The 21,549-nt window shown below is 40.9% G+C and overlaps 1 protein-coding gene across 7 annotated transcripts in view; it reads right to left on the reverse strand.

The window, feature by feature from the left end:
- The window catches only part of LOC119976607 (arf-GAP with coiled-coil, ANK repeat and PH domain-containing protein 2-like), a 174,338-nt gene that overhangs the window by 15,727 nt on the left and 137,062 nt on the right, over nt 1-21,549 (reverse strand). For 6 of the 7 annotated variants that reach the window (XR_005462949.1, XR_005462948.1, XM_038817221.1 and 3 more), the window contains 11 exons: nt 20,147-20,198; nt 19,697-19,797; nt 17,914-18,025; nt 14,708-14,916; nt 14,230-14,299; nt 12,423-12,517; nt 11,595-11,776; nt 7,150-7,251; nt 6,269-6,364; nt 5,731-5,942; nt 4,735-4,844 (listed from right to left, as the gene is read on the reverse strand). Coding sequence is in view for 5 of the 7 variants with exons in the window: in XM_038817221.1 (XP_038673149.1) it covers nt 4,735-4,844; nt 5,731-5,942; nt 6,269-6,364; nt 7,150-7,251; nt 11,595-11,776; nt 12,423-12,517; nt 14,230-14,299; nt 14,708-14,916; nt 17,914-18,025; nt 19,697-19,797; nt 20,147-20,198 (1,341 nt within the window). In the remaining 2 variants the exon portion in view is untranslated. The remainder of the gene's footprint in view (nt 1-4,734; nt 4,845-5,730; nt 5,943-6,268; nt 6,365-7,149; nt 7,252-11,594; nt 11,777-12,422; nt 12,518-14,229; nt 14,300-14,707; nt 14,917-17,913; nt 18,026-19,696; nt 19,798-20,146; nt 20,199-21,549) is intronic. The other variant, XM_038817222.1, reaches the window with a different exon arrangement.

Here is a 21,549-nt window from a genome sequence, read left to right on the forward strand (position 1 = left end):
ACTGCTGTACCATTTCTACATGCATCAGTTATTTCTTTGTTTATTGCCTACCCCACCATAATGTTACTATTTGGTGGCCTATAGACTACTCCTATCAGTGACTGTTTCGCCTTACTATTCCTGATTTCCACCCAAATGGATTCAACCTTATCCTCCATAGCACCGATGTCATCCCTTCCTATTGCCTGGATGTCATCCTTAAATAACAGAGCTACACCACCTTCCTTACCATCCACTCTGTCCTTCCAAATAGTTTGATACCCTTGGATATTTAACTCCCAGTCTTGACCATCCTTTAACCATATTTCAGTAATGGCCACTAAATCATAGTCGTTCACGATAAGTTGCGCCATCAACTCATTTACCTTATTCCCAATACTATGAGCATTCAGGTAAAGTACACTTACATTGGCTTTTATACCTCTGTTTTGAATCTTAACACCTTGATCAGTAACCTCTCCTAAGTTATTTTTCCTCTTAATTTTTCTCCTAATTTTCCTCGTCGTTGAACCCATATCTTCGTGTAACAACCTGTCGCGTCGCTTTCCATTTATGTTTTTACTTCCTGTTTTATTCCTTTTAGTATTACTGGGCCTATTCACTGAGCTCTCCTCAGTCACTGTACCTTGTACTGTCGCCCTTTTTGATTTTTGACTATGGCTTCTCTGCCTTACACTTTCCCCCTTACTGCCTTTTGTTTCTGTCCCTGTTTTACTACCTTTCAACTTCATCCCCCTGCCACATTAGTTTAAACACTCCCCAACCGCTCTAGTAAATAGCCCCCCTAGGACATCAGTTCCAGTCCTGCCCAGGTGTAACCCGTCCAGTTTGTACAGGTCCCACCTCCCCCAGAACCGGCCCCAATGCCCCAGGAATCTGAAACCCTCCCTCCAGCCATGTATTCATCCTATATATCCGGTCATTTCTACTCTGACAAGCACGTGGCACCAGTAGTAATCCTGAGATCACTACCTTTGAGGTCCGATTTCTTAACTTCATTCCTAGCTCCCTTTATTCTGCTTTTAGGACCTCATTCCGTTTTTTACCCATGTTGTTTGTACCGATGTGTACCACAAGTACTGGCTGTTCACCCTCCCCCTCCAGAATGTCCTGTACCCACTCCGAGACATCCTTGACCCCAGCACCAGGGAGGCAACATACCATCCTGGAGTCTCATTTGCAGCCACAGAAACACCTGTTTATTCCCCTTACAATTGAATCCCCTATAACTATTGCACTGTCACACTTATCACCCCTCCCCTCTGCAGCAGAACCAACCATGGTGCCATGCGTTTGGCTGTTGTTGTTTTCCCCTGAGAGGCCATTCCCCTCAACAGTACCCAAAACGGTATATCTGTTCTGCAGGGGATGGCCACAGGAGATTCCTGCAATACCTGCCTCGCTCACTTGCTCTATCTGGTGGTCACCCATTCCCTTCCTGCCTGCGGAGTCTGAGCCTGTGGTGTGACCACCTCTCTATAGGTGCTATCCACGATGCTCTCTGACTCGCAGATGCTCCAGTGTCTCCAGCCGCCGCTCCAGCTCTGAAACTCGAGCTTCCAGGAGCTGTAACTGGAGGCACTTCCATCACACATGCTGACCTGGGGACTGGAACTGTCCCCAGCCTGCCACATGGAGCAAGAGGAGCAGACCATGCCTTGAAGCTGTCCTGCCATGATTTATTCCTTTAAATTAAACTTTCGAAAGATGTTTTTGTGTCAGATTATATCCAATCTTCTGTATACTATTTAATTAGCTTTATCAGAGTATTTATCTGACAACAAATTAAATAGTTATTTAATTGAAATTTAAAAAGTTAATTAAAATTACATAAAGTTATTTAAATAAACTTAAAATGGTAATTTAAATCAACCCAAAATAGTTATTCAAGTGAGATTAGAAAATTAAAAAATAGTAATTCAAATCAATTTTAAAATAGTAATTTAAATCAAATTAAAGCTAGTTATCACTGCAAGGCAAGCTTTATTTTAAGTCGGTCACCTGGCATCTGACTTATAATATACCCCTCTGTGAAATTCAATACATTGTGCCCTTTGTATAATTTTATTTGACTTTATAGCTTCCGTTACTGGTTAGAGACCAATTCCGCTTGGTTAATCTTTCTGAATTAGCAAACCTAACATGTGATGAGACACTTGATAGGGCTATTTAAAAAAAGTCCCTTTTGAGCAACCCAACTCGTACCATTTCCTTGCTTTTTCCCCTGAACCTTGAGCATTCTTCCTTTTCAGTTAACAGTCTAATTAGCTTTTGAGTGCTTCAACTGACTCTGCCTCCATCACACCGTCAGGCAGCGCATTCCAAAACCTAATCACTCGCTGTGAGAAAGTTTCTTCCAATATCATTTTTGCTACCTTTACCTTTTCTTTTAACATATGCCCACTTGTTCTCAATCCCTTCATGAGTGGGAACCAGCTTCTCCCAACCTACTCTGCTGACCCCTCATGATTTTGAATATCTCTATCAACTCTCCTCTCAGCCTTCTTTTATATTATATTATTATTATCTGTAAGGAAAACAATCCTAAATGCTCCAGTCTATCTTCAGAACTGAAGCTCATTGTCCTTGGAACCATTCTCGTGAATCTTTTCTGCACTCTAATGCCTTCACATCCTTCCTAAAGTGTGGCGCCAAGAACTTGATGCAATACTCCAGTTGAGGATGAACTAGTTACTTATTCAAATTCTTTTTTATTTTTTTTTGAATATTTTTATTCTCCTTTTTCACAATTTTTCTCCAGAATTTACACCCAACAACAATCAATAACCAACAAATATCTCAAACCCCATAACAGTAACAACGATCCCATCCTCCCACCATGCCCAGACATCAGCCCGCATGTTAACATAAACAAATGACAAAGAAAAAAAAAGGAATCAGGGATTACCCATAGCCATCTTCAACATACATAGCCCCCCGCACCCCACCCACCCAACTAATGTTTGATGTTATCCCGTTCTTGAAAGTGCATAATAAACAGTTTCCAACCCTGGCTGATCCGACACCCCGAATATGGCCTCCAGGGGACCCGGGTCCAGCTTCACATGCACCACCTTCCAGTACTCCCCAAGCTTTGGACAGGACCAAAACATCTGAACGTGAATAGTGCCCCGCGCCCCCCCCCCCCCCCCTCCCCAACAACGTTCACACACATCTTCTACCCCTTCAAAGAATCGGCTCATCCTTGCCCTCATGAGGTGTGCCCTGTACACCACCTTCAGCTGCATCAGCCCCAACCTCGCACACAAGGTGGAGGCATTCACTCTCCGGAGCACCTCACACCAGACCCCCTCCTCTGTAACCTCTCCCAGTTCTTCCTCCCACTTCGCTTTGATTCCCTCCAGTGGTGCCTTATCCTTTTCCAACATAGCTCCGTATATCACGGACACTGTCCCCTTCTCCAATCCACTTGCCGCCAGCACCTCCTCCAACAACGTGGAGGCCGGTTCCTCCGGGAAACTCTATATCTCCTTCCTGGCAAAGTCCCGAACCTGCATATACCTAAACACTTCTCCCTGCTCCAGCCCATACTTCGCTTCCAGCTCCCTCAATCCTGCAAATCGACCCCGAGGAAACAAATCTTTTAGAGTCTTAATCCCCTTCTCTTCCCATTTCTGAAAGCTTCTGTCCCACCTCCCTGGCTCAAATCTGTGGTTCTCCCGGATCGGCATTTCCCTCGACCCTGCCCCGAACCTGAAGTGTTGACGAAACTGCCTCCAGATTTTCAACGAGGCTATTACTACCGGACTCACTGAGTATTTCCCCAGAGCTATCGGGTTGCTAGTGCCTTCAGCCCCGACCCCCTGCACGAACTCATTACTTATTCAAATTCAACACAATCTCTTGCTCTTGTACTGTGTTCCCCTACTAATAAAACCCTGGATGCTTTATTAATCGCTCTATCAACACACCCTGCCACCTTCAATGATTTATGTACATATGCACCCAGGTTCCTCTGCTCCTGCACCCACTTTGTACCTTTTATTTTATCTTGTCTTTCCATGTTCACCTTACCAAATTTACCACTTCACACTTCTCTGCATTGAACTTCATCTGCCACCTATTTAAGATGTAACAAGTGGTATGTCACAGGGCCTCAACTTTTTACAATTTATATAAATGACTTGGATGAAGGGACCGATGGTTGCTAAATTTGCTAATGATACAAAAATAGGAAGGAATGTAAGTTGTGAAGGACATAAGGAGGCTACAAAGTGAAATAGATAGGTTAAATTAGTGGGCAAAGATCTGGCAAATGGAGAGTAATGTGGGAAAATGTGAAATAAAAAAAGCATATTATCTAAAGGGTGAGTGATTGCAGAACTGAGATGCAGACGGATCTGGGTGTCTTAGTGCATGAATCACAAACTGTTAGAATGCAGGTACAGCAAGTAATTAGGAAAGCTAATAGAATGTTATTGCTTAATGAGAGAGAATTGGGTACAAAAGAGAGGAGTTATGCCTCAGTTATATACAGCGTTGATGAGACCCTTATAAATATATGTTTATAGATTTACCCAGTAAGATTTACCTATAATTGTCTATGAATTATATACTTTTTGAAGGCTCTAATGTACACAAAAGTTTGAGGCATGCTTTAGCAAGGAAACAAAATATCATCGGCCCTTATAGCATCAACCAGCTAATTGTATATGAGGCACAGGGAAAGCAGCAAACATATTGCACAGCAGTGAAGGTAAACAGGTTTTTTACCCAGTGTGCCCCAAGATGGTGGCATGATGTAGTGGTCCTCTGCCATGATGGTCTCTGTGGTTTACATTTGCTCCATTCTGTAACAGAAATTCACAGGCAACCAAAGAGCCCTGCGATAAGAGGTATAATTTCAAGATCCAAACTTGGCACAGATAAAAGTGAATTAAAACATAGAACATAGAACAGTACAGCACAGAACAGGCCCTTCGGCCCTCGATGTTGTGCCGAGCAATGATCATCCTACTCAAACCCACGTATCCACCCTATACCCGTAACCCAACAACCCCCCCCCCCTTAACCTTACTTTTTAGGACACTACGGGCAATTTAGCATGGCCAATCCACCTAACCCGCACATCTTTGGACTGTGGGAGGAAACCGGAGCACCCGGAGAAAACCCACGCACACACGGGGAGGACGTGCAGACTCCGCACAGACAGTGACCCAGCCGGGAATCGAACCTGGGACCCTGGAGCTGTGAAGCATTTATGCTAACCACTATGCTACCGTGCTGCCCCTAACATTAATTGATAAACAGTGCAGAGAAGAGTGATTAGTACCAGAAGAGTGAAGAGTACCATACTGATTCCAGGGATGGCGGGACTGTCATACGAGGAGAGATTGACTAGGTTAGGATTGTTCTCGCTGGAGTTCAGAAGAATGAGGGGGGATTTCATAGAGACTATAAAATTCTAACAGGTCTAGACAGGATAGATGCAGGGAAGATGTTACCAATGATGGGTGTGTTAACTGGTTAAGAGCTTCAGATAATTGGAATAAGGAAAATATCCACATTCCCTGCCTGTTGTGAACCACTGAGAAGTGAGTTATTTCACCAGAAAAACTCAAGATGTAAAGTTGGATGGATTGTGGCATTCTGGTTGGAATCTAAGTTTATTTCAATTTGCATTTGATTCTCAGATTTAATTTGATTCTAATTAAACCACAGTATTTTCTGTTCTCTTATAATGGTGGAGGACGCTAAGAGCCAACCTACCCCCAACACAGCCTGAATAAGAGGGGTAGCTTTATTATCTTCAGCATGAACCCAGTTCACATCAGCTCCATGGGCTAATGCTTCTGCCATATCTGGAAGACTTCGAACATGTGCAGCTTTATATAATTGTAATCCAGGGGAAATAAATTTCTCTTCATCAAAGACGGATGAGTCACTTCCTCCTCCCCCTCTAATAGATGCTTCCAAAATTTCTAAAGAAGCAAAAGAGAAAAATCTTCAGCGTATCTTTCACTGACTGATCAGAGGTTATACAGTTACAGATGCTAAGTTTTTCGCGACTGACATTGTGTTCTAAATATGCTTAATATTGAACACATATTTCGGATTATACTCAAAATACTCAGTTCAGAGACAAAACTTTACATTTAACAACCAATGTTCAGGTTAGAATGAATCGAGCTTGAACCACATAAAAGTTAGCTGAATATATACGTAAAGTGTAGGAGAACACAAAATGGATATGCATCTAAAATTTTAATTTATGCAACTAGCATTCACCTTGGCCAATCTTACCAACCTGGTTCAGGTAAGTTGTTATTGGAAATGACAGACATGACCACATCCTTGCTGCCTTCAGAGCTATTTGGCACACCACTGTCTGAATTTTTTACTCCTTAAAGAAACAGACAAGTTAAAAAAAGATGGACTACGTCAAACCTGTTATAACTCTTCCAGTTTTATTTGATATAGCAAGATTTCTATGACTAAAACACTAACTAAATAAAAAGTCGGGGGAATATTTAGTATCAAGCTGTAAGTAATATCTGTGACAAAAATGTTTGTTTATTATAACAAATGAATCGTTTTATTCAGCCTACAGAAAAGACGCTTTAGATCTTACTCAGTGTTACTTAAAATCAGAACACAATGACACATATCCTGCATTTTGAATGGTGTTAAGTAAACTGTTACCTAAAATAAGTTTAGCTTTATCTGATCTTGCATTTCTGAGCTGCAAGTGGATCTATAAACCCGAAAGAAACAGACTATCTTTTTTGATTCTACAATATTTTATCAATGTAAAATTTGAATGCACAAACATGTTCATTCGTATGAAGATAAAGTTTACACTGATGAAAAATAAATTACAAATGAGAAAACACCATGATTTAAAACCAATCATTCCAACATTTTACTAAAATTCAAAATAAATCAGCTCATGTTGCTCTTTTAGCAATTTTCCAATATAGTTAACAATGAAAAATGCCAACTACAAATACAACAGGAAACAATCAAATGCAGGATGGAAAAAGCTACTTGAACAAATAATATTTTTAAAACACGGAGGGAAGTCAAAATCACAAATAAAAACTCACATATGCACCCATAAAGTGGAATCAAGCAGTGGATGAATTTAGTAGCACAGGCACTGAGAAGCTCCATATGTGCAGTACTTACTACTACTAGATTTTGAAGAGGTGTCAAAGTAGGAGAATAGCGAGTCCAGTTCATCTGGACAGAAGAGAGACTCCCGACGTGGCTCAGTGTTACTAACAGCAGCTGGTTACATGCATGTTAGCAAAGCAAAAAGCAGCCATTGAAATAGAGGAAAACAGAGGAAATAGTTTTTCAGATATTCAAAGAAAAATACAAGGAACAACACCAACGTTAGGTTGTTAGTCAGCAATAATTAGTTAGCAATAGTTTAAAGTGAATTGACTGAGTCTGGAAGACTTGTCGGGCAGGACTCTGTGATAGTGACAATGACAAAACCATCATCAATTGCCGTCATTATTTCTCTTAAAATGACAGCAACCTCTGGAGTCCACACATTTGGCATGCAGCACAGAAATCCATAAGTCGCTGTCAGTGATTCCCACTTCTCCGTAGGATGCAGTGTTGAAATCGTCCAAGATGGAAATCTATTAGAAATCACTGAACTTATGAGAACTTCTCCTTTAATATTGTAATATCATAGAATTCCTACAGTGCAGAAGTAGGCCACTTGACCCATCAGTGTCTGCACCGACCATCTGAAAGACACCCTAGCCTAAATCCCCCATCTTACAACTCTTGTAGAGGCAATTTAGCATATCCAATCCATCTAACCTGCACATCTTTGGACTGTGGGAGGAAACCGGTGCACCCGGAGGAAACCCACGCAGACACAGGGAGAACGGGCAAATTCCACACAGTCGCCCAAGGTCGGAATCGAACCGGGGTCCCTGGAGCTGTGAGGCAGCAGTACTAACCACTGTGCCACCATGCGCCCTGTTAACATTCCCTGGGAATTGTGTAACTAGCTTTTTAAACAACATATTAGTTCAGAATACTAATGAGGAACCTCTGACCCTGGACAAGTAATCTTATATTTGCACAATGTCAAATGTTTCAATCATGATAAAACTCCATAGCATTTTAATTTAAAAAAAAACAAGTTTCTTTATTTTATTTCAGATTCGAGTTAGAGTGCCAGGATAATCAGGGCATTTCATTTCCTGGTTTTCCGTATGAGGATTCTTCAATATGACTAGCTGTTTAGCTGCTTTGATGATATCACCTTTGCGGGACGCCTAGAGATTCCAAATTCACGCTGGGAAAGGTTAAATCCACAATACAAAGATTACTAGATCTTTGTGGGAAGTTTTCACAGTCAGCAGCCAGCAATGTCACTTCACCGCTAACCCCAAAACGGAAGAATGTTTAGCTATAAAAGACATGGGCCCAGATTATGCAGTAATAATGTCAGCACCTGTCATCACTGCTCCACTAAACGTAACAGCAAGTTGCGAAGCCTGCACATACACAGTGAATCAGGACTCAGTTCAGTGATTCTATGCTTCTCCAAAGAGTGAACTTTTAAAGTCGCCAGGGATTTCACTCAAATAAAAGCAAAGATACTGCCTTTTTATGTTATTCACCTTGCTGCAAAAATCTTTGAAAAAGTTACACCTTATTGAATGAAGTGTAAACGTGGTTTTAACAGTGTACTAAGTTCGTAATTATTTTAAAATGTGTTCACGGAATGTGGACAACGCTCACTGGGCCCAGCATTTATTGCCCATCCCCGAGGACATTTAAGAGTGTCCCACATTGATGTGGATCTGGAGTCACGCGTAGGACAACCCAGCTGAGGACGACAGATTTCCTTCCCTAAAAGTCATTAGTGAACCAGATGGGTCTTTATGACAATCGACAATGATTTCATGGTCACCTTCAGACTTTATATTCCAAAATACTTTTTACTGAATTCAAATTTCACCATCTGCCATGGCGGGATTCGAACCCGCTTCCCCAGAACATGACTCTCGGCTTCTGGATTACTAGTCCACTATACCACTGCCTCCTTGTGAATTATTGCTAAAAATCTGGCCCTGAAAAGCTAATTTGTGAAATGTCAAATTTCTTGGTTGCAATTAAAAAAACATTTTTTAGAACTTCTTTTGAAATTTATGTTTCAACTTCTATCTTAATCCCATGTGTACATTCCAATCATTGATTTTGCTATCTGTAAAATTTAATTAAATGTAAAGGATAACCAGTGCAATTTATTTCATGGGTTGTTATGAGAATCCATTTAAAAATGCACAGAGCCAGTGAGCAAGTTTAACCTGCAAAGCCCTCAAAACGCCAAATAGAATTCAGTCATTGGGCCACCAAAATTAAATTGTGAGCCGATTGAGCAGCTAGCGAGCCTATCAGCACGAAACGCAGGAGAGAAACAGTCTGCGATTGGAGAAGCAGCATGCAGTGGGAAGGTGAATGGCAGCATATCAGCCTGAGCACCAGAGCGGCAGAAGTGAGGGGGGTTCCGGGTGCAGGGTCAGCCTGTCAGGGAAGGTGGAGGCTGGCAGTTGGGGTTGGAGAGGGAGCAGCTGCCTGCCAAGGATGGAAGATGGTGAGAGGAAGTGGCTGCCGGCTGGAGCAGGAATCAGCACAACTGAAAATTGACACCTCCTTGCATCTCTGTTCAAGAAAGCGAGGAAAGCGTGCATCCTCAATCTGTCAATATGGACTGGAGCTGTGAACCATTCAGGTAATGTGGGACACGCCCGTCACAGGTCTGTCGGCTGAATGTTAAAACTGCATATAAAACAATTATATTATGTAAAGCAGCCAAACAAGTTTCAAAGAAATCTCTCAAGTGATTCAATGGATATTGTACTATTTTCTTTTTGTCTGAGTAATTAAAGACTTGACTTTGGGGCACCCCAAAGTGCTTTAAAGTCAATTAATTGCTTGAAAGTGCAGTCACAGTTGTAATAAAGGAAATGTAATTAGGTAAACAAGCAATTAACTTAGCAGCATCAAGGACTGGGAAACATAACCTAAAAATTAGAACCAGTTCTTTCAGGGGATGGTAGAAGTTTGGAACTCTCCTCCACAAATTAAAATTGATATGCGATCAGTATTAGTGCTGCAGCAATTGTTCAATTCAAATCTGAAATTAAGATCCGAGATGCAAATTGATTAAAATCGTCCAGCTTTGTACTTATGAAATGAAAACCAATTAGCTGTGACCTCACCAGTTTGCAGAAGCCATGTTTAGGATGATAGCTATTTGTGCGTAGACAGTTATTTGAAAAGATATATTTTGCTGCTAACTTATGCCTGTTGGTCAAGTCAAATGCTTTAGTGTCTAGGAAATTAATACTTTCCTTGTGTGTTGTGGCTTTAAGTTTAATGGAAGGGTGATGCTTATTGAGGTTATTGATGAATGCTTCTGATTCTACTTCTATGCGAATCCTAATTTCCCATGTGTCAACAAAAATACAGAAGGGAATTGTACTACATAATTAGACTCATGATTACACTACTACACTTAATAAAGGAGTTAGTGAGAATGGAAAAGGTGCCTTATAAAGTTGCCCCCAAAAATCTAAAAAGTATTTCTCAAGAAAACTTCAATAACAGCCCTTGAATTAAAAAAAATATTTTGAACTTGGTAAGAATTCTTCAATGTGATTAGCTGAAAATGAAATGAAAATCGCTTATTGTCACGAGTAGGCTTCAATGAAGTTACTGTGAAAAGCCCCGAGTCGCCACATTCCGGCACCTGTTCGGGGAGGCTGGTACGGGAATTAGCTGCTTACTCTACTTGCTGACATCACTGCTGCTGGACAACTGGAGGTACACATGAGATGGTGCCGGGTTTAAACTGACATCGGGAAAGAAGAAATCTATGCCACAGAGTTTGCTCGATGTTGTTGCAAAAAGATGCACGCTGTCAAAGCTTTTGCCGTGCATTCATCAGGACTGATACAAGACTACCAAATTTCAAAGGGAGCAACAATTTATTCTGCCTGAGAAAATTGACTGCTTGACCACGGTGTTTCCATGGGAAGTGTACCAGGGAATTATTATTCCCCCATATATTTGTTCAATTCAACAAAGGCGCAATGCCGGAACATGTTCTTTTTGCTTGCAGAGAACTGGACCCTGCATACGAATATGTGTAACATCCAGCAAGAGTAAGTGAACCACATTGCGAGCCCGGCTGATGATCTTATTGATTGTGGGTGTAATTCTTAGCACTCTTAGGATTGTTCGATAAGTGCTGCCCGATTACAGAATCCTATCTAACGCTAGATATTACGTTCTGGGTTTTTGCAGCATCGTCTGCTTGAGTACAATCAACTTCTGCCTACATCAACAGCCGAAGGAACATGCTGTTTGATACGATCCGCCAGATATTGGGTCTTACAACTGACATACTTGGCATTGCACCAGCGCTGAAATTCACAAGAATTACACTAACAACCAATTGAGGATCATCAGCTGGTTCATTAACAGGGAGTTGTCTTCGGCAAGCAAAACAAAAATCGATAGCAAAACATTTTATATATTAATTTTAAACTCAAATAATATTTTATTACTCATGAGTAGTTCTACTGTTACAATACCTGAAATTTTGGAAGTGCTCCCTGGTACAGTAAGAGATTGGGATGATTTCTCAGGTGTGCCTTCAGTTTGACTGGACAATGGTAATACCGGTGATCTTTGTTCTGATGAAGAAATTCTATAGGGTTTCTGTATAAACCTCTTCTCAACATACTTAGCTTTGATCCAAGATTCCTTCTCGAGCCTAGCAATAGTAATACATGAATCACACTTGAAAGTTACAAAGCTCACACATTCTACATATTTAATAAAAGCACAAGTTAAAGTGAGATTATATGGTGTTGAAAGCCAAGGCTCCTGCTGGTCATTTATGTATACCTTTGCAGATGCTAGTTTATGTTTGATATTATACATGTCTCAAAAATTTACATTTTACATTCTAATTATAGAAATCATGCAATTTGTTCAACTTACAAGCAAAGCTACCATTATCCTATTAAATGATATTTTACTCGAAGTATTTTTGAACATTAATCAAGATCATTAGAAGAAAAACTTGCATTTATATTCAGTATCTTATCACATCCTTCAAGAGATGCCTCACGCAGCTTCATATCAAATGAATTATCTTGAATGTAATGACTAACTATGCTGTGTGTCAAATTGCTTGAAGTGAAATAAATGACCAATTAATCTGTTTTCGGATCTATTTGTTGGGGAATAAGTTGCACACCTTTGAATGGTGTCACTACAGATCTTCAACATAGATCACAACAGGCAGGTTAAGGAAACCACAACTTAAAAACCTCTTGAGCCAAGCTGACATTTTAAACCTCTCTCGAAAATGTTGTCTAATAGAACCTGAATTTCAAATAAGTTACGTTATTTACCTTGAATCTCCTGCATTTGGCTTTTTTAAATGCATTTCGTCGACTTGTGCCTCATATATTCTATTTATAACGCTATTTCCCAGTGCACACATAAGCTGTCAAACAAATTGTGAGAATATAAGGTTTAAATTTAAGGATCATCAGTGAAGAGTACAAAATAGAATTACAATTGGTGAACTGCCAATAGAAAGTAGTTGTTCTAACGGTTAAATTCTTATTTGCGGATTTAAATCTTTCAACATGCCAAAGGTGTTGGTGCCAACACAAAAATAGGTGGGACAGAAATGAAAATCGCTTATTGTCACAAATAGGCTTCAAATTAAGTTACTGTGAAAAGCCCCTAGTCGCCACATTCCAGTGCCTGTTCGGGGAGGCTGGTACAGGAATTGAACCATGCTGCTGGTCTGCCTTGGTCTGCTTTCAAAGCCAGCAATTTAGGCCTGTGCTAAACCAGCCCCAGTTGCAGTAAGTTGCAATGAGGAAATAAGAACTTTACAAATGGATATAGATAGATTAGGAGAGTGGGCCAAAATGCGGCAGATGGAGTTTAACATGGATAAGTGTGAGGTCATACATTTTGGCTGAAAAAATGGAAAGTCAACTTATCTAAATAGGGAGACACTTCGGGGTACGCCGATGCAGAGGGATCTGGGTGTCCTCGTGTATGAGTCACAGAAAACGAGCATGCAGGTGCAGCAGTTAACAAGGAAAGCAAATGGAATGTTGGCATTTCTAGCAACGGTAATTGCGTATAAAGGTAAGGAAGTGTTATGGCAACTATACAGGGCATTGGCAAGATCGTACCTGGGGTGTTGTGCACAGTTTTGGTCCCCTTATTTGAGGAAAGAAGCAGTGGCATTGGAGGCAGTTAAGAGGAGGTTCACTAGATTGATTCCAGAGATGATTCCAGAGATGAGGGGCTGTCGTATGAGGAGAGACTGAACAGTTTAGGTCGATACTCTCTAGCGTTTAGATGAGGGGAGAGATAATTGAGGTAAAGGTATGGATAAAGTAGACATGGAGCTGATGCTTCCTCTTGTGGGGCATTCTAAACAAAGAGGTCATAATCTTAGAATAAGAGGTAGCAAATTTAAAACAAATTTGAGGAAAAATTACTTCTCGCAAAGGGTTGTGAATCTGTGGAATTCGCTACCCCAGAGTGTGGTGGATGCTGGGGCAGTGAGTAAATTTAAGGAAGCGTTAGACAGATTTTTAATTGGTAATGGGTTGAAGGGTTATGGAGAACGGGCAGGACGGTGGAGTTGATGCCAGGATGGGATCAGCCATTATCATATTGAGGGTGTTTAGGCCCGGGAGACTAAGTTGCCTACTCCCAAGTCATTTATTCTAGAGAGGAGATGTTCTGGCTGATTTCGCAATCCATCTCTTGGTCTGTAGCATTGCAGGTAGCAGATGAGGAACATATCTATCATGATAGAATCGCGGAGCAGACTCGATGGGCCGAATGGCCTAATTCTGCTCCTTTATCGAAAGGATTGTGAATACTCTAAAATGCATTTCTACCCTGCAAGTTCCAGTATTAAAAATATCACTAGGCTATTATAAACTGACCTGATCAGCTCAATTGGTGTAAAGTGAGGACGTCTCAACTAAGTATTTTGTGTGTTGCAAGGGAAGAAATTTTGGAAAGTTTGTCTTTAAGGTGTTTTGCTGACATTATTTCTGGCAAAGATATTTTGTGATGATTTTAAACTTGTATGTTAACTGTCCAAACTAATCCTTCATATGAAATTGTAATAGAACATACAAAAAGTGATGCGAGTGGGGAAAAAAAAGCTAAACTCACTTTTAAGAGCTCAGGTTCCCATGAATCCAGAGTAAGGGAACGCACCTTAGAAAAATGGACACCTAGACTTCTAAACACAAAAAGAAAATAAACCAATATAACACAAATACTGGAGATATTCATCAGTAGATCAGCACCTTCAAGGCACTGAAGCTTAACAAGGCAGCAATAAATTATATTTGTGTTCAATCGACAATAATCAAGTTAATACTTTTTATTTTTTTACTATTTGGAGATTTTCCTTTGCAAACCTCCAAAATTGAGTAGCAGCAAGTCTCAGATTTAGAATTTATTCTGCCCTATAATTGAGAACCCAGTATCCTGCCAACACTGCAAGTAACTTTAATTTTTTGCTATTTTTTCACCCAGTGAAAAGCAGCTTTCTACCAAATACTGGGCACAGTTTGTACCAAATAAGTGAAAGCAGACAAATCATTTCCAATCTATTACAAAGTTTAATCTTTTAGTATCACGATACCTGTGAATTCCTGAACATTCAATGCATAATGTGATTCCTAGATTGATGCTTGCCCAGCGTGGGTCTGACTGGCCGCAGTCACAGCAACTTGTATTGCCAGCAATACACTCCACACGCTGCAGTGCACTCTCTCCTTTTACTGGTCGCTCCTTCAATTCACTCCCAGAATCCAGACTGCTGGTGGAGGGGGAGGATCTTCTATCTAGTTTCTGGGGAGGCAATAACAAGTTCACTACTTTTTCTTCCTTTCAAAAGATATTCCATCTAAATGTATAAGAGCATGGATTTTAAACTACAAACTCTCATTCATCTGACACAAATATGTTAGAAGTGGCATCATGGAAACATTTAAATTGTTAAACCATAACAGATTCTCAGTCACTTTTGCCGTAACTGCCACCACTGCTCAACACAGGCTTTAGCTGCTCTTGCGCCAGCTCCCTTTCAACTTTCTCACATGACTGGCCTGCTGAAGAATGTCATCCATCCAACCCATCAATGACAGAGCTTTTGGTCAGGTCATGATAACGCCTTGTACTTGGATAGCGCTTGTAGTGTCCTCAAATATCCCAAGGTGTTTCACAGGATCGTTACAATATAAAATTAATCAAATGGAGATAATATGGAAAATGCGCAAAGCCTTGGCAAAGTTCAGGTTTTAAGGTACACCTTAGACGGGGCATGGAGTAGCAGAGGGGTTTACGGAAGGAATTCCAGAACCTGGCCAGCACTGGCAGCTGGAGACACAGTCACCGATGGTGAACCAATTAAAATTGGGGATTCTCAATATGTCAGAATTGGATGAGTAGAAATACCTCAAAGCTTGAACTGGAAGAGACTCCAGAGCTAGGTTGGGGTGACACGGCGGAGATATTTGCAAACAAGGATGTAAATTTTAAAATCAAGGCATTGCTTAACCAGGTGCCAATGTAGACCAATGAACAGAGGTGGGCGAATGGGGCGGTGCAAATATGGCCATGGGCGAAAGAGTTTTGGATTATCGCACGTTTGGAAGGCCAGTCGGCAGTATGTTTTTTAAAACATCAGGGGCGGGGTTCTCCGTTAGCTGAAGCCAAAATCAGGGAGTGGGGTCGGGCGGAAAACAGCTTCCGATGCCAAATCACGATTCTCCTAACTTCTAAAACGGCGTCATTGCGTTTCACTCCGCACGTACTTCAAACATCATTTGCATCTCATTAGTGGAACCACCCGCAATTCTCCGCCTCTGATGGGCCGAGTTCCTGTCGGCGTGACTCACTTGTGCTTTCAAAAATAGTGAACTCGCCGTGGTGACTGCTGAGAGAGAGAGAGAGAGAGAGAGAGAGACGGTGTGCGGACAGTGTCCAACATTGCCATAGTTTGCCGACAGTCGTTCCGCTGGCCGGGGGGCTTCTGCCAGAAGGAGGTGGCCAGGAGGTGGATGGACACAGAGCACCAGCCAAGTCAGCCATGCAGCTGCGCACACCGTTAACTTTAAACCTATTGCCAAGGGTCATATAGGTGTCCCCCCTGGGCAAGAATAAGGGCAGCCAGAAGAAATGAATGACATCTGACGACGTGTGTTCTTCTGCGAACACAGCTAGGACAAAACTAACATTACCAATCACACCCACCATCTCTCACTGGCTGTGCGCATTCCATCCCCCCCTCTTCCTCCTCCGCCCCACTTCCTTTTGAATTTCCACAGCTGTGTGATGCAGAAACGTAGCTATCTCAGGGTCATGGCATAGGCGAATGGGATCTTGGGTGTCTGCGGACAATCCTTCCATTCGACAGCTTCACCATTAACGTTGCTGGATCACTTTGGTTCAGAACAACTTCAGACATTCATCGCTGCTTATTGCCGAATTCCCTGATATTCATCTTGATTGAAATTCTTCTTCTTTGCATGACAGTCATATCTCTCCTTCGGCATTTCCTGCTTTCTTCCCACAGCCCACTTGCTATCTGGATGCAACAGGTCCAGGTGAGACTGTGGCTTCCTACCCATCTATATTTTTGCTGGTGAAAGTCCTGTTGTTGTTTCACATGCATGAGCGCTTTTGTTAAAGACATCCAAAGACTATAAAATAGGAAGATGCTTAAAACAAACTTTCATCATAACAAATGTTTAATCCACAACAATTTTCATTCAAACTTGAGGTTTGTGAAGATGATAATATTGACACGCACAAGTGAGTAATTTTCAAACTTTCACTTGGTTGTAGAGAACTTGAGTAAAGAACTTGCTGAAAAAAAGAGACATGTTGCACTCACCAGGATAGACTCACAAGAACACCAAATCTAAAGGAGACAGCAATGTATAAATGAGTGGAAGACAAAAACACTGACAGCGTGTCTCTCTTTTCAGCAGTACTCAAATCTCAAACTAAAGAGTTTAATAGTGCAACAATTAATGCTCATTTTATGACAGCATAGCAAGAGATTCAGCTTTTCCTTCACATTGACTGCAACTAGCTTTTTACTAAATCATAAGCACTGAATCAAACTCATAATGACCAATGAAAAATTTCTTCCATCAGCAAATTTTATGAACATTCTAAAGTTTGATGGGCTTTGGTGGTCTCATAACAATATTGATATAGTTTAATCGCATCAAAAAACACAACAGTGTAGCGATAAAAGTATGCCAATGTGACCACAGATCTATACTGCTTTTGAATTTTGATTGCAAGGAAAATCATATATCTTTCAAACACAAAGAACAAGAATATTGGAGAAATTGTGGCTCCATTCTATTCAGTTCTTTGAAATCGGAACACTGGTACAAATTGAAAACAGATTGGACAATAGACGAGATGTTTAATGCTTTTAGTTCTTGTCATTTATAGTTGTCATTTATGAGGATCAATGTTTCTTCATAGCTGAATTATTCTAGGTGCAGTGAGCAAATGATATCGAGGAAGGTCAAGAAAAGCTTGCACTACCACAAGCACAATGGGCTGAATGGCTCCTTGTTGCTCAACAAATCCAGACATATTCAAACACTGCACAGTACTGGAAAGTTAGCAGTTGATGTGATTACGTGGCATGGCGCAAGCATGGAAATCTCAGACCAACAGGGCCAATCAAATGCTAAATTAAATCACTCTTAGGATGTGAATGGCGCTGGCAAGGCTGCATTTAGTGCCCATCCCCGTTACCAAGGAGGCTGGTTTTCTCCTTGAATAGCTATAATCCATAAGGTTTGTATACTGCATACATACTTCTGCATAGCTCTCCTCCCCTTTCTCTTTGTATGCTGTAGCAATGCTAGCTTGAACAGCTTTGATCCAGACTTGTCGGATTTTTTCAGAATCTGCCTGCAGCATACAACTCCTGTGTGAAAACATGCAGAGATTCAACATTTCTAGAATCATTGGAAACAGACAGCGACATGTAGATGTCTTAGCTATTATTAGTACCGTTACTTTAAAAATAATTTCAGGCTATGTGTGCAGGGCCAGCATTTGTTGCCCATCCCTAATTATACACGGACTGAGTGGTTTGCCTGACCTGTTCAGGGACCAGTTAACAGTGAGCCACATTACTGTGGGTCTGGAGTCACATGTAAGCCAGCAGATATCTTTCCCCAAAGGACATCGGTAAACTTGATGGTTTTTTTTTTGGTTTTGTTTTACAATAAACGGTGATGGTTTCATGGTCATCATTACTGACATTAACTTTTCTATTCCAGATTTAGTGAACTTAAATTCCACCTGCTATCATTTTGGGATTTGAACCCATGTTCCCAGATGCCTAAACCTCTGGATTATACCATTATACCACCATCTACCCTTATTAAATATATATCATATATAAAAACTTAAAATTCTTCATGTTGAACTTGGAAGCAATTGATAACTATAATAACCACAAGTACAACTATACATTTTATCCATTTAAAAAGTCAAACATTAGTAAATACATAAAAAGGAAAAACAACCATTTATTTACTATCCTGCCACGTCAACACATCTTAGATAAGGGGCAGTTTGGCACAGTTCTGGTAACTACAGATTAAAGACTAAATTTCTGACCATGTAGCAAAATCATCAGGGGATGGATTACTTCACCACCTTTAAATCTGACTGCCCCACAATCATAATACTTTGAGGCGGCCTTAATTGAGAATGGGACATCTGCCAATCTGATTGGCTGGTGACTCTCTATTCCCAGCAACACCAGACGACAGTAGTGGCCACTACAGGACTACAAGCAGTCCTCAGGATGGAGAGTGATGTCTCCCAGAGTTGAAGATAAATCCAAGCATTTTTGGAGGGCAGGGATTGGCGACCCCAGCAAGAGGACTGGAGTAGCGAGTGTGTGTACGTACGCGTGTGTGCGTGCGTTGGGGGGGGGTGTCTATATTTCACAGATCAGGGGGGGGAAATGGGGAATGGGCAGGATTATCATAGACTTTGCAGTGCAGAAGGAGGCCATTCGGCCCATCGAGTCTGCACCGGCTCATGCAAAGAGCACCCTACCCAAGGTCAACACCTCCACCCTATCCCCATAACTCAGTAACCCCACCCAACACTAAGGGCAATTTTGGATACTACGGGCAATTTATCAGTGCCAATCCACCTAACCTCCACATCTTGGTGACTGTGGGAGGAAACCGGAGCACCCGGAGGAAACCCACGCACACACGGGGAGGATGTGCAGACTCCGCACAGACACAGTGACCCAAGCCGGAATCGAACCTGGGACCCTGGAGCCGTGAAGCGATTGTGCTATCCACAATGCTACCGTGCTGCCCGTGGATGGTGGTGTGTTGGCCACTAGCTTTATTTTATGTGACACCCCACTGTCAAATAAGCTAGCAGAGGGCTGCAAAATTCACCTCCTGCTGCTAGCTGTATGTTATTTCCATTTGTTGCCACCAGAGGGCTTTTTTCAGATCCTAAATTCAAATCAACTTGCAAAATAAGTCCACATGCATAGGTACATTGACATAAAATACAGTCTGAATCATAACTTTAGTCCATCAAAGATGAGGCAACTTACTTTGTAGGAGAGACTACTTCAAAACAGAAACGTCTTTCAATATCCTCACATGGTTTGACTGTACAAAGTCGTAAATCATCAACTACTACTGTGAGGTTATCCTGTGAGAACATTTTTAAAAGTTCAGCTAGATTTAAACAGTTAAATGTTTGAACAAAATTAATTATCATAGAATTATAGCTAGTGGAGAATAAACATAAATAAATCTAATTATGGTATCCAGCACCATCATAAACAAAAACTGTATAGCGCAAAGTCACTGAAACTTGTTAAACTTTGTAGTCATACCCTGGTACTGAGTAGTCTTTCCAAATATGATAATATTTGGATTTGAGAGAATAGTATAAATTTCATTGTTTCTAAGCCTTGATATGATTAACTTAAAAATTACTCTTAATTAATTGTCAACGGTCAGTTCAACATTTTATGCTCAATAAAATTTTTGTTTACCTTAAACTTTTTTTGGTAAACAAGCTGGTTGTTCTGAATTGAAAACCAACGCCTGTTGAGAGAGAACGTATAGGTTGTAGACAGGTGTATTACGTGAAAGCAAATTATACATTAACAGACTGCAATATTTGGACAGCTTTAAAAGCAGTCCTGCTCTGATGCTTCTTTTAGATCCATTTCCCCTTCTTTAAGCTCTTTCTTTTCTGAAGGTTATGACTTCGTCCCCACCAGCACTTAATTCAAGTGTTGAGCCTACAAAGTCCTACTTGTACTATTTGATCATAAAAGAGTGCATCACACACAAACCAATCTGTTTGCAGTCCATGAACCTCCCAACGTGGTTCGGTGGATAGGGAGCAGGGGGTGCAGTAACTGTACTCATTTTCAACTTTCTCAAGGCCAATTGTAGCATAGCACCTAAACAACACCAACTGAGATTGGCAGTCTCAATCAAAGCAAACTAGGAATTTCAGTCCAACTTTCTTAGCTATACACAGACATTCACAACTGAGTTACAAGGAGAAATCCATTTTCTTTTCTGCCCATCCCACCACCCTTTTCCTCCCCACCGGACCTTGGTCCTCACCCAGTTTTATTTATTTTCCGACATATTTTGTCCCAAACTGTGCAGTAGATCGACGATGTGTGTCCATGACACAAATAATTGCACCCATGCTGAAGGTCAAGTGACAGACATTATTTAGGAGGATTAGCTCTCCACTTTTCCTTCCTCTACAGAGGTGCCTTGACATGTCGGAACTAGAATGCCATGAAGGTGTTTTTTTTTTTTAAACAAAATTTGTTTTAAGGATGCAGGTGATCATGGCACGGCCTAACTATTGGTCATCCCTAATTTTTTGCTGGAATTAAGAGTCAACCACATAATATGATGTGGAGTCACAGATCGTCCTTACAGGCAAGAGCAGAAAAATACTTTCAAAATCAGTTTGACAACCAACCAACTTAGAAGACCATTTTTTCCTGATGTAAGCCCACATGACTAGATGTTCTGAATTCAATTTCCCAAACTATCACGGTGGGATTTCAACTCAAAAGCTCGGTTGCTCATCCAATACCACGTGAATCAACAAATCACCATTCTATCACTCCATCGCACTATAAGTTGGTTAGCCACTAGTAAACGTGCTTCCATTTTATAATGAAATGTGATGACGTTAAGCCACAGATATTTTTTAGTTTGAAGGACTAAACTAGAACAATGTTCCACACTTCAAAGATAGATCTGACAAAAATAGTTTTCACAACTGATATTAAAATTAAACAAATGTGAGTGATTGATTTTTTAAAAATAAACTAAGCTCGTTAGTTGAACATTTTTTCATAACAGACTCATAAAACTTGAATATTTTCTTCATTATTGAAACCATCAGTTTACCACACAG

The sequence above is a fragment of the Scyliorhinus canicula genome, chromosome 13 (genome assembly GCF_902713615.1).
Source record: "Scyliorhinus canicula chromosome 13, sScyCan1.1, whole genome shotgun sequence".
In the NCBI taxonomy this organism is placed as follows: domain Eukaryota; kingdom Metazoa; phylum Chordata; class Chondrichthyes; order Carcharhiniformes; family Scyliorhinidae; genus Scyliorhinus; species Scyliorhinus canicula.